Here is a 13,583-nt window from a genome sequence, read left to right on the forward strand (position 1 = left end):
TTCAGATTCGCATAAAGGGGAACTATATGAAGGCATCTCCACCTGTCTTCTTCTCAAATTAGCCCTGGTGGGTATCCTATTTTTGAGTAATCTCCATGAGAACGCCATTGCTCTTGGAGGGATTTTCAAAGACCAAATTATCTTCGATGCACTGTCCTCAAGAACCTCCCTGTCAGCTTCCTGCAGCAGTGTATAAGCTGACTTTGTAGAGTAAATACCATTAGGGTCAGCTTTCCAAATTAGGGAATCCCTGCTGGACTGATTAATGTGGACATTCTCAAGCTCAGCCAAGAAAGCTACTACCAATTCAATCTCATGGTAAAAAAAATGCCTCCTCCATTTTAGCTTCCATTTCCATCTCTCTTCTACCAATTCCCCCATTAGGTTGATTGTAGAAGGCTGTTGACTACTGATTTGATACAGAGTAGGATATTTTTGTTGGAGAGTTAGATTATCATTCAGCCACTTGTCCTTCCAAAAACTAATTTTATCACCAGAGCCCACCTTCCACTTCAGATGATTACAAATTGTGTTGCTGTTCTGCTGCTGGAAGACAAACTTGAGATCTTTCCACCAAGGAGAGGATACACTGCTGTTTCTACCAGAAATCAGTTCCTTCCATCCACCATATTTAGACAATAGAATTTTGGCCCATGGTTGATTCTGATTATTTGCCAGCTCCCACCCCCATTTGGCAAGCAACGCCTTATTAAATTTAGTCAAATCTTTAATCCCTAACCCCCCTTTACTCTTAGGTAGGCAGACTGTGTCCCACCTCACCCAAGGGATCTTGTTGGAATTTTGATGACTTCCCCATAAAAAATTTCTTTGAATAGAGACAATCTTTTGCGCCACATGTTTAGGAATCTTGAAGAAGGACAGCAAATAGATGGGTAAAGCTGTTAAGACTGAATTAATGAGGGTTATTCTACCCCCCATTGATAGATTTCTTTGCTTCCATTTTGCAAGCTTGGCCTCAAACTTCCTAATAATAGGCTGCCACACAATCCTGCATTTAGAGCTCACCCCTACTGGAATTCCAAGGTAAGAAAAGGGAAATTCTAGTTGACTGCAATTGAGAGAAAGAGCTGCCTCGCTACACCAGCCTTCAGATTTACCCAGACACCCGAATTGGCTTTTATTGTAATTTATCTTTAGCCCAGAAACCAACTCAAAGCATTTCAGAATACATTTTAAAACTGTAACATTATCATTAGTGGCAGCCCCAAAGAACAAGGTATCATCTGCATATTGTAGTATATTAACTTCCTCTTTTTTCCTTCCCACTTGATAACTGCTGAAGAGATTTTTTGCTACTGCTGACCTCATCAACCCGGTAAGGCCTTTCACTACTATATTGAATAGCAAAGGTGCAAGGGGATCACCTTGCCTTAAACCTCTCTTAGGGACAAATTCCTTAGAAGGACTTCCATTAATTAAAATGGATATTGTTGCTGTAGACATACAGACATTAATCCATTTCCTCCATCTTTCGCAAAAGCCCATCCTCATCAACATATAATCTAGAAAACCCCAAGAAACCGAGTCATATGCCTTTTCAAAGTCCACTTTAAAGACAATGCAAGGTTTTTTCCTTAATTTGGCCTCAGCTATAACCTCATTGGCAATCATAACACCATGGAGAATGTGCCTCCCCTTCATAAATGCTGTTTGCCTTTCATCAATAAGATGAGACAGCACGAGAGCCAACCTTTTAGCCAGAATTTCGGCCACAATTTTATAGACACATCCTATGAGAGATATGGGTCTATAATCATTAAGAGATTGAGGGTCTTTGATCTTAGGGATGAGAGCTAGAAACGATGCATTGCTGCCTTTTGGAAAGGAGCCATTAATGTAAAACTCATCCATGAACCTTATGAAATCAGGTTTCAAAGTCTCCCAAAAAAGCTTAATGAAGTTGAAATTTAGGCCATCCGGACCAGGACTTTTGTCCCCACCACAGTCCCACACAGCTGATTTAATCTCCACTTCTGAAAATCTAGCTACAAGACTTTCCTTTTCTCTTTGGGGAAGAGAAGGGAACTGTACACCATCCAGGATTGGCCTACTAGTATTCTCCTCAGCAAATCTATTTTTGAAATAGTGAAGAGCTGCATTTTTAACACTACTAGGATCTTGCACCCACACGCCATCTATGAAGAGCCCTTGAATAGCATTTTGTCTCCTTCTATGATTGATCAATCTATGGAAATAGTTGGAGTTGCTGTCCCCTTCTTTTAGCCACCTCACTCTAGCCTTTTGTCTCAGCATAGATTCAAATGCATAGGCTGCATTCCAAAGTTGGTCCTGGAGTGATTTCTTAAGGTTGACTTCATCTTGAGATAAAGTTCTGTTGGTGAGACCATCCTCCAAAGCATTCAGCTCCCTTTTTAAGTTAAGGACTTTTCTAGCACTGATTTCACCATGAGATAGACTCCACTGCCTTATTCGCTGTTTGATGAACTTAATTTTCTGTTTTAGAACAAAACCTCCCCATCCCTGAGGGTGATAATTACCCCATTCAAGTTTCACCAAGTTCTGGAACCCTTTATCCTTTAACCACCAGTCCATAATTCTGAGAGGTTTAGGCCCCCAATCAATGGTTCTAGACTTCAGAAGGATAGGGCAATGGTCAGAGAAATCCCTTTCCAACACAAATTGGGTAGAATCCGGCCATTGGGACAGCCACTTGTTAGATAGTAAGAACCTGTCCAGTTTGCTCATAGCACTGCCATTAGGTCTACACCAAGTGAGTTTTCTCCCAACAGACCTAACCTCCTTTAGAGCCATATCTGAAATCCAGGAGTTAAATTTAGATATGCTGGATGATGTACCCACTGTCTGAGATGAACTCAACCTCTCTTCTCGATGCCTTATGGAGTTGAAATCACCCAAGACACACCAAAGGCCTTCTTGATAGGATGATTTCAACTGCAATAGCTCAGCCCACTGCTCTCTCTTCCCTTGAAGTTCACAGGGAGCATATACATTAATAATGAAAACCCTCTTATTCTCTTTAATCCACGTACCTTCCAGCATTATGAAATCTCTCCCCAGCACCCGCCTATCTACCAAGAATGATCCATTATTCCAAATGCATAATAGTCCTCCAGTAGCATTGGAGGAAGGAACACACTCCCAAGAAGCACTGCTGTCACCCCATAGGTACTGACATAACTTTGCATCAACAGATTCCTTTTTGGTTTCTTGAATGCAAAGAATGTCGATGTTGTTTGCCAAGGTCAGTTTTCTGATGGCTGACCATTTGACACCACTCCCCAGCCCTCTAGAATTATAGGACAAAATATTCATGAGGCATTATCTACATTTCCCAACACAGCTGCTGATGTTGAAGGATTTTCACTGTTGTCCATATCAGTCATCAGCTTTGCACCATTACTTTTATTATCTGCGAAAGAGACTCCCAATTCTCTGGCTAAGTCCCTATAAGCATCATCCTTATCCTCCATGTCATTTTTATTGAAGCTACTTGAAAGGGAAGGGCTTTGATGAAAGTTGTCCTGTTTTGGAGACACCAAGGCTTCATCCGAACCACATGAGACAGCACTATCCTTGTGGTTAATGGGTTTGTCTGCGAAGTCCAGTGTCTTTGGGTTGATCTCTTTTCCCCTATCCTGAGCCCATTTCTTTGAACATCCCTTTTTCCTGGAATAAACCTGCAGAGCACTTACAGGTTTTTTCTGTTGAGCAATTTGCTGGTTCGTTGGGGTTGTAGGTCTGTAAGGGCCCATATTAAGGTTAGGCCCAATTAAGTTCACGTTGGTGTCACGTGACTTATTTAAAAAATCCCCCAGAGGTCCGTTGCTATGTTTTTGAAAGCTCTCCCCCAAATGTCCTTGGTCCAAGGCAGCTGGCTCCCCTTTTGGGCTCTCCCCTGTGCTGGCCGATAGTCCTTGTAGGTTATCCTCCCTTTTTTTCGTAACCTGACCTGCTGCCCCTGCAGGTTGACTTTCCATTTCCTTGTACTCTGCTCCTGGTAATGTCGGGTTACATTCCTCAAGGTTTATCTCCTTTCCTTTTTCAGCTCTTGGGTGGCTAAGTGCTTTACTTGGACCACGTGCCCTTTTGCTATGGGCAATACCCAGTGGACTTCAGGTACCGCTTTGATCGTTGGTTTTTACCAAGCTTTGCCGGAATGTGGTGTCACCGTACATTACGGAGGTGGTAGATGACGGCGAAGTATCAGTCGGCCACGATTGGAAGGTGTCGGAATAGATTTCCTCCGTTGACCCTCAAACACTCCGGTGGTGTCTCGCGCATACTACACCCGTGTTCCAGTTCTCCTCTACGATTGAAATTTTGTGGACGTCTCCGTCTATTTGGGCTGTGACTATGTGCTCTACTGTCGGCGTCCATGGAGTTCTGACCAGAACCCGAGCTCTATCAAGCCTTTGCATGTCTTCGAAATCGTCGTCGATTTCAACCAAATCGCCCACTGCAGCCACGATTTTGCGCAAGTGATCAATACTCCACGCCACTAAGGGGATACCCCAACATTGCACCCAAATCAACCTGTTCCCTGGTTTGGTCTTCGAATTCCATTTCTCCAAGCCGTAGAACGCAGATGTGCCGTGATTGGTTTCTTCCTTAATCAACTCTTGAGCCTTTGTGTCTGAAAGCCCGATAAGGAGAACCATGTCGTCTCTGAGATATTTGGGCGATACTTCTGAGCCAAGGATCCACGAGAGTTCGTCCTCTACTCGTTCAAACACCTGTTGTCTCTTCAGTCTTCCTACCCATGTGTCTGCGTATCTTTTCTTTGCCTCCTCCGAAATGTCGAGTATGATCGAGGACTGTGTTCTCCCATGCGCCATCGTCAAGGAGGAGGTACGTCTTCTTCTTTCCTTGTTCTCTGCGTGTGAAGTCACAACCTCCGCGTACGACCTCTTCGTGTTTGGCTCTGCTGCCATACTGCACCTCAGATTATCACCCTCCTTATGCCCCCTTTGTTTGGCCGCGGTTAGTTCTTTTTCCTCCTTTCCTCTCCCATACTTTGGGATGTTCACGTGCAATTTGAGACCCCCTACGATAATGTTATCTAATTTTCTTTCCATGTAACTCGCGCTTGAGACTCCTTTGTATCTCACGAACCCATACCTCCTTCCTTCTTTGTTTCGGTGTTTAGGGATGAAAATTTCCCTCACGTCCCCCATCTGCTTGAAATGGTACCACAGCTCCTTCTCCGATGCGTCCTCCGAGAATCTAGTGAAATAAAACGTCGTGACATCAGGTCTGTCACGCCAGTTTACTGGATAGTGGTTGCGTTGCTGTCCGTTCTGTCGTTGTCGTCGTCCGCCGTAGTGTTGTCCGGGGCCCTCCGTCGAGTGTTGCCAGCCTCGATGCCTCTCTCTCTTTCGGTTCCTCACAATTGTCCACTCTCGATCTCTGGCTGTGTCTCTCTCCCTGTCTCTCTCGCACTCTCTGACTCTGTCTCTCTCTCTCTCTCTCATTCTCTCTCATCTCTCAAGTTACTCTTTTAAAAAAATGTTTCATGCTAGTCTTCTTGCAAACATGTTTCATGCTAGTCTTCTTGCTATCAATTTTGAGTTTTGATGAATAACATGAAATGAGTTTGAACAATTTAAGGACTAAATCGTATAATTAAGTAAATGAGAGACTAAATTATAATTGTTAATGCAGTGCATTTTTCATGGACCAATATGACTACAGTTTAATACTTCTTGTTTATTGATAATCAATGTTTCTGAAACTATGATGTTTGTTCTAGATATTGTTTGACAGCCTTGTGGATTTTCCTTTATCTGTTACAAAGTGGGACATCCTGTATTCATTTCCAATGTATCTAATATACTAATCATGCATTTACATGAAAAAGTTTTAATCCTTATGGAATATCAAATAAGCCAGCTGTATATTTTTGTGTATTTGAACAGCAGAAAAATTCAACTCTGATAGTCATTGACTTGGGTGCTAATGTCTTGGTTAATTTTCTGTTTTCTTTCCTATTTTTCTTAACTTGTTCCTTGAATAACCCAACTGGAGATTTTATTTATAATTTTTCACTCTTTAGTTTGGTTTCATTGTAGACACCATGTTTACTTGTCTTGAGTTCTTTTGAATTTGGTTGATTGATATGGACTTGGGTGTTATGGGGTGCTTGAGTCCCACATCCAGTAGTATGGGTTGCTCAGCAGAATATTCAAGTGCTTGGTTCTCTCCCCTTAACAACTAGCTTTTAAGGATGGTTCCCTAAGTGCCTGGGTGCTTATAAATTGGCATTATAGCTGGTTGTGTCAGTATCTCGGAAAGGGTTATTTATGGAGGGTTTTGACCGACAATGAAGTTGAGTGAATTTTCACCAAGTCAAGTGTTGTAGAGTGTGAGTTGCCGAGATGTCAGCTCTCAGGGGTGGTGCTATGACAAGGACTTGGGTATTATGGGGTGTCTACATCGAGTAGTATGGGATGCTCGGTGGAGTATTTAAGTGCTTAGTTCTCCCCCCCTAACAACAGGCTTTTAAGGATGAGTTGGCTAAGTGTTTAGGTGCTTATCATTGGTACTTACTGAACAACCTTTTTTAATATTTCTGATTTGGAATGAACTGCTTATTGATTTCTATATAGATTTATTTGTTTGGTGTAGTATGTCCTGTTTCAGTTAAGTATTTATGATTCCATTTTTTGGCATTATTATTAATCTCTTGTTCTTTGTCTCTCTGTTTTCTTAATATTGTCTTCTATGAATAAAATGTCTATTATCTTTATTACATTCCTTTTGTGATCTCAAAATTATCTTTACGATCGAAGCGACACCACGAAGAGAGATCGGAAAGGGAGATTGCAAAGTATCATCCAATTATCTTTACGATCGAAGCGACACCACAAAGAGACATCAGACTTAGATCGGAAAGGTGAAATTTGAGATTGCAAACAGAAATTGCAATCGGATGAAGATTGCAAATGAAGTCAGTGAATAGAGATCGCACACAGATCATGACCAGAACCACAAAGTGAGATGACAGATCACGAAAAGAGAGAATTGTGATTGCAACGAGAAAATCACGAACAAGAGAAAGATCCAGTCAGAATTTACAAATTGTAATCACGAACTGAAATCACGAAGATCTCACAAAGAAGATTGAAGTTGCAAGAGAGATCGCAAGATCTCAATTGCACTAGCAAAAAGAAAAAGGGCTAGGTCGCTAGGGTTCGAAACCTGCTCTGATTACCATAATAGAAATGTTAGAGAGAAAAATATAAAATGAAAACTGAGTTGTATTTCTGAAAAAGGCAATACAGAGGAGGTTCAGCTATATATAACTGTCTACAACAGATGACTAATTAGACTAACTAAGTCTAATAAGACTAACAGACTAATAACAATATTAATTGTTTACAAAACGGAGTCAATGTATCATGGGTATACAATACTCTAATACAGTTATTGAATTATTGATATCACATAATAGAGGCGCTATGACAGCATAGAGGTGCAGAGTGGCAATGTGTATTAGAGTATGCTGTCAATCAACTGTGAAAACAGTTCTGTAATCTAATTGTAAGGGCAGTTAGTTTTAACTAACTGCACCTCATTAATATTCAAAGCTGTATCTTGTTAGAGTTGGTTAGAGTCTGTTAGGGTTGGTTAGGTTCTGTTAGTTAGTTACTATCTGTTAGAATAACAGAACAGAGGTCTATATATACCTCTTTTTCTAAAATCAACTTTGATGATCAATAAAATCAGCTTTTCTATTCTACAAGTTTTCTCTTCTTTCTCTCTCTCTCTCAGTTTATTCAACAATGTGCCACAAAAATATTTGAATAGAAGTGTGTTTTTGAATGGCAGCCCTAGTGGTGCTATAGCAGTGCTAGAGTGAGATATTTTGGAAAACATATTTTCCCCTTCCCCTTTTCATAACTCAGACAAACCCTAGTTGGATGCTAGTTTCCCACACTTCTCCGTTCTCTCTGCTGTGTGAGCAACACCCAGCCATCTTTGCCACTATTTTCAGTGGTGACATCACACTCCATTATTTTCTCTGTTCTGAACTATGAACCCCAGTTTAGCACGCTTGGGGTCAGCTGCTGCACTCTGCTAAAGTGCCATGTAAGATTGATAACTATGATATGACTACAAAACTGGCATATGATCTTGATGTCATCTCTAAGTTGTCAAATTAGTTATGGTGTTTGACATTTGGCATTTTGAATATTCATACATATTCTGAACAGATACACACAAGCACCAACTGATATGCTAACATGTACCAAACATGCTATGATACAATAGTTCATATAGTGTTATTCCATGTTAATAAATGTGTTGCGTATCTATTTTTTCTTCATGTCAATATGTTTGCCCTTGTTTAGGAAGTTGATTATATTTTCATGCACTTTCTTCACAGGTCAAAGAAGAGGATGATGCAATTGTTGATAGGAAACTTCAAATCCGTTTGAAACATAGGAGGCAAAAAAGGAAAAGTAAACAAGTGAGTTTTATGACTTCATTCTCCTTTTTTTTTGCTTGACCCAGAAACTGTCGGACATTTCTTTTGTGTCTTTTTGTTATGGATGTTATTTTTGAGATCTTTTACTCAAATGATTTATGATTATTTTGGTATCATTTACCCCAGTTAATGATCTTGTGTATAGGTTAAACAAAAAATGATTCTTGGTATTCATAATTGAGAATTGGCCCCTAATTATAGGAATTGTATGACTTATTGATGGTTGAATTCGATTTGGTTTTGTTCCTTTGACATTGTCATGTTTTACTAATTTGGAATGTAATTCAGCGAGAAATGAGCACACCTATCCTGTTGGTGGAGAACCACATACAGAAACCTTCATCTGTTGATACTTTAAGCCCTGCTATGAAGGAAGGAACTAACAATGATGGGAAAATTGTGTCTGACAATGGCAAGGATACATGTGTGCTTATGGGGGCCGATAACATTAATGTTTTTGATGCCAGCCATCATCTTGACAAAGAAAAACTTACGAGTACTGGTGGTTTGTCAGATGACATTGAACAGAGAGGAATCAAACGTGTAAAAAGTGGTGAGCTTGATGCTGACAATAAAAAGTGTAGAATTGTTATTATTGATAGTGGTAATGAAGCAGAGGTCAGTGAAAATAAATTAGATTGCAATACTCAAGAGGTAAAAGAAGATTTATGTAACAATGGTGGTGATTCTCTTCCTTCGGAGTGTCTGGATGAAAAATTTTGGTGCACAGTTTGTGATAAAGTGGCCCTTGAAGTGCATCCACACCCTTTCTTGAAAGTGATTACTTGTGGAGATTGCAATTGCTTATTAAAAGAAAAGACACATAAAAAGGTATGAGCCTAAATCTACTAATGTTTTGCTTGGAAGTTGTATGTGGGATATTTGGTGCATAATTGTGTACTTCTGTTTTAGTATATTAGTAAAATTGAGCTTTACTGTTAATAAAATTCAATTTTTTCAGTTTGAATCCATAAGATTTTGGTCATCCCATTTGAGAAATTAGGACAAACATCTAATTCGGTTTTGTAAATTGGTAAATAATTCTGTCTGTGTTTGCTTTGGAGGAAGAAGCTATTCATTTAAGCAACCTGAAAAATATTGTTGTTCAAAGTAATGTGTTTTATGAAATAGATGGTGTTTCCCTCATTTGAGCTAGGCTGATCTTCCACAGCTTCTCAATCTCAAGTTAATATTTCTATGTCCACAAAGGAGGCTCAAAACGCAATTTAAATGCTTACTTGTCACAGGATATGGGACAAGATTGTTCGGAGGGTTACTGTACATGGTGTGGAGGAAGCAATGAATTAGTTAGTTGTAAATTATGCAAGGGTTTATTCTGCACCAAATGTTTAAAGAAGAATCTTGGTGTAGAATTGTATGCTGGAATGCAGGACACTAGCTGGCATTGTTGCTCTTGCCATCCAAATCTTTTGCAAAAACTGTCCTTGCAACTAGAGAAAGCTGTGGGGTCTGCTGATATAATAGTTTCCAGTTCTGGTAGTGATTCAGATAGTTCAGATGATTCAGATGACTCAGATGATTCAGATGCAAAGGTTAATGTTACAATCAGGTGAAGTCATCGTTACAGGCTTAATTCATTGACAGCACTTCTATGGTGTGGTCATTTTCTTGAATATCTAATTGCCTCATGCTCATGCTTCTTATCCTGAGATTGCTGATTGTCTTTCTGTGCTGCATATGACTATTTGATTTCCTCCAACATCGTGGCTTATGTAGTTTTCTTTTTTTATTGTTTATGCTCACTAACTGTAATTATTGAAAATTTATGGTTGAGACTTAGCTATTAATGATATTGACGGATGGTTAGTGATGCTTAAATCTGTATATACTTTTTCCATGTGGTTATTCTTGCATTAACACGTTCTGATGATGATTAAGAAAATGAAGGTGGTTTGGAAAACATTTTATTTTTTGTTTTCTCTTGATTTTCTGGAATGTACGTCTCAATTTGGAAAATTTATTTGTTGATTTGAATGGGTTTCTGTTGAATGTTATTGTCTCTACTGTTGTTTCATTTTCATCTTGGATCTTCTTTTAGTCATTCCTTATAAGATTTCTTGTAGTTGTCTCATTTGATATGAAGTCATGTGCATGGCATTCTCAGGTTCACAGGCATTTTTTTGTTGCACTATTCTAACTTTACAATTTACTACAAGTTATCATCAATAATCTCCACATATGAATTGTAGAGATGTTCATTATCAGATCTTATCTTTTTTTACAGCTCCAAGCGAAGACACAAAAAGAAGATTCGGAGGATACTCGATGATGCTGAATTAGGAGAAGAGACAAAGAGGAAAATTGCAATTGAAAAGGTGAGATTTTCTTGAGATTTTGTTCTGCCAAAACTGGTTTGCTGGTCGAAATTGTTCATTATCATCCCCACTTCTGTAGGAACGTCAGGAACGCCTGAAGTCTTTGCGAGGACAGTTTTCTGCTTCGTCATTTGAAATGAGCTCTGACGGCTGTAATGGGAATTTATCAGAAAGTGCAAGTGTTGAAGTTCTTGGTGATGCACTAGCAGGTTACATAGTGAATGTTGTGAGGGAGAAAGGTGAAGAAGCTGTTAGAATTCCTCCTAGCATTTCCGCTAAACTGAAGGCTCATCAGGTTTTTTGATTTTTTGGACAGTTGCTTCTCTGGATATAAATTCTCATTCCTGCTTGGAATTTTCATTGTACCTAGTTCTTTATTTAGCATAAGGTCTTGTATAAGATTATCCCGATTTATTTGTTTTTTGGGATAATGAACCTTCTTAGGATACACTTTAGATCATAAGAACTGTTATTTGCTTGTTGCATAGCATTGGATGTAAATTAAAAAAAAACCTATATGCTGCATGTCACTTTGGTACTTCTGGCTGTTTGACTGGCACCTTTTTGTTCGGTATTCTAACTTCTAACTGGAGGATTTTAGGAAACTCTGAATACTTGTTTGGACTTTAATTTTTTGTTTGCACAATGCCAAGCAATTATAATCAGTCAACATGGACATTCTTCATCTTGGAAGCTGATATGCCTTCATTTGGTACTAGCATAAAGCACATGTTTGGGGAAGCTTATTTATCAGGAAATAACCGTTTTTAATAACTCTCATGATCATGTAAAAAAGGTATTATTTCTTTAAAATAAGCCAAACCAAACATGCACAAAAGGTGGTTTAATTGCTAAATAAGCAAACTGGGGATACCATAGTTGTATGGAGTATGAATGAATCATACTCTTCACCATTCTTACATCTTCAATTTCTTCATTTGAATTTTTTATTGCCATTTATTCACTCATCTTTGAAGTTTTTACACTGTGTTTGTTGGTTTTTTGGATTTGGTATTTTTCTACAGTTTAATTTGTTTCACATTTGCAGATTACTGGAATAAGATTCATGTGGGAAAATATAATACAATCAATCAGAAAAGTGAAGTCTGGGGATAAAGGTCTTGGATGTATTCTAGCTCATACCATGGGCCTTGGTAAAACTTTTCAGGTATTATACTCATTATGGAGATTTTATTATGTAGATAGATTTTTTTTTATGATAAGCTATTATGTAGATATAATTTAAGAGTGAAATCTGTTTGTTGAAAATCCATGTGACAGATCAGTGTTTTTTCTGCGAAATTGCACTTTTTTTAGTACACCTTACATATTTTTTTCATCTCTCTTCCGTTCACTCTTAAAAAAATTATCATTATTGTCCTTCTGGAATATTTAATCATGATAATTTGTTCTTTTCTGAATTGAAGTTTAAATCAAATTGAACAAATATTACTCAACAATGTGACTCTATTTAGTCTAGTGTAGGTAGATTTGTAGTCTTTTACTGAAATCGTCCTTCCTCCCCACCGCCGCCATCGTCATCGGCGAGCTCTTCCAAAACGTTCACACAATCAATTTCTCAGAAGTTGCGTGCAAAGAACTATCTTCTTTTGGATTCAACAGGTGGAACCTGTTATTCACAGTCATCATCTTGAAGGCTACATCATTAATCCTCAAATTCCTCCTAAATATGCTCCGGTTGAAGATCGGAATTCAAATAAAGTCACCAGCCTATCTTGCTCGTGCTTCTACACATACTTCTGCTGCTGTGCAAGTTCAATGTGCTCAGCCTATGCAGTATGTATATGCTCAACCTGCTCATTTCCAAGTTACTGTACAGGCTGAGCATATTGAACTTGCACAGGAGCAGGTTGCACAGCAGCAGAAGTATGTGTAGAAGCACGAGCAAGATAGGCTGGTGCTAGAAGCGTAGGAATGTAATTTTCCTCCAGCCAATCTGACTTTATTTGAATTCCGATCTTCAAAATCATTTGTAGGAAGCTTGTACTTTGGCACAGACAAAAGGAGTTAAGGGAACTGATAGAGACCATCACTCCCCACAAGCCCTTTTAGAAGAACTTGTTTAGAATCCTGTGATTTAACTAGACACAAAGATGAGTGAAACTCAAAGAAGACATTATTATCTTTACAAAACTGACTGACACTAATGAGATTCTTAGTAACAGAAGGAACAAACAATAGATTACTAAGGACAAGAGAGAATTTAGGATTAAGAGGAAAAGAAAAAGATGAAACACCTGAAGAATTAATGTTGAGACCTTGACCATTGCCAATAATGATCTGATCAGGGCCCTCAAAAGGTGTCACTTGCTGTATATTCTGCAACATTTTTTTTATCAACAAAAGTAATTTGTATTATGATAATAAGATTAGTACAAGTGGTACTATTATATATACACTGTTGCCATACTATGTGTAAGTCTATGGAGTCCTAATACAAGCTGTATTGCAAGAATTAAGCTTCCATAGGTCTGGATTTATCTAGACACCCCTCTACAAAATGTAACCTATAGAGCAATCCCCCCAAGTACAAAACCCGACCCTCATATTGCTAGCCCATGAATGAAAAGGGATGTCAAATCCTTTTTCCATATTTTTGAGCCATATCCAGCAGAAAAATATGGCGTCATCCATCATCTTTTGATCATTGAATCTTTCATTTGAGAACACAATCCTGTTCCTATGATACCATATGCACCAAGTTAAGGAAATCTACCACATTTGCCATCGCTGAA

General features: G+C 38.8%; 1 protein-coding gene across 5 annotated transcripts in view; it reads left to right on the plus strand.

The window, feature by feature from the left end:
- The window catches only part of LOC100794911 (protein CHROMATIN REMODELING 20), a 39,769-nt gene that overhangs the window by 9,208 nt on the left and 16,978 nt on the right, over positions 1 to 13,583 (plus strand). For all 5 annotated transcript variants that reach the window (XM_041005764.1, XM_041005763.1, XM_041005765.1 and 2 more), the window contains 6 exons: positions 8,390 to 8,473; positions 8,780 to 9,322; positions 9,739 to 10,061; positions 10,737 to 10,827; positions 10,907 to 11,122; positions 11,876 to 11,995. In XM_041005764.1, coding sequence (XP_040861698.1) covers positions 8,390 to 8,473; positions 8,780 to 9,322; positions 9,739 to 10,061; positions 10,737 to 10,827; positions 10,907 to 11,122; positions 11,876 to 11,995 — 1,377 coding nt within the window. The remainder of the gene's footprint in view (positions 1 to 8,389; positions 8,474 to 8,779; positions 9,323 to 9,738; positions 10,062 to 10,736; positions 10,828 to 10,906; positions 11,123 to 11,875; positions 11,996 to 13,583) is intronic.

Source organism: Glycine max, chromosome 10 (genome assembly GCF_000004515.6).
Source record: "Glycine max cultivar Williams 82 chromosome 10, Glycine_max_v4.0, whole genome shotgun sequence".
In the NCBI taxonomy this organism is placed as follows: Eukaryota; Viridiplantae; Streptophyta; class Magnoliopsida; order Fabales; family Fabaceae; genus Glycine; species Glycine max.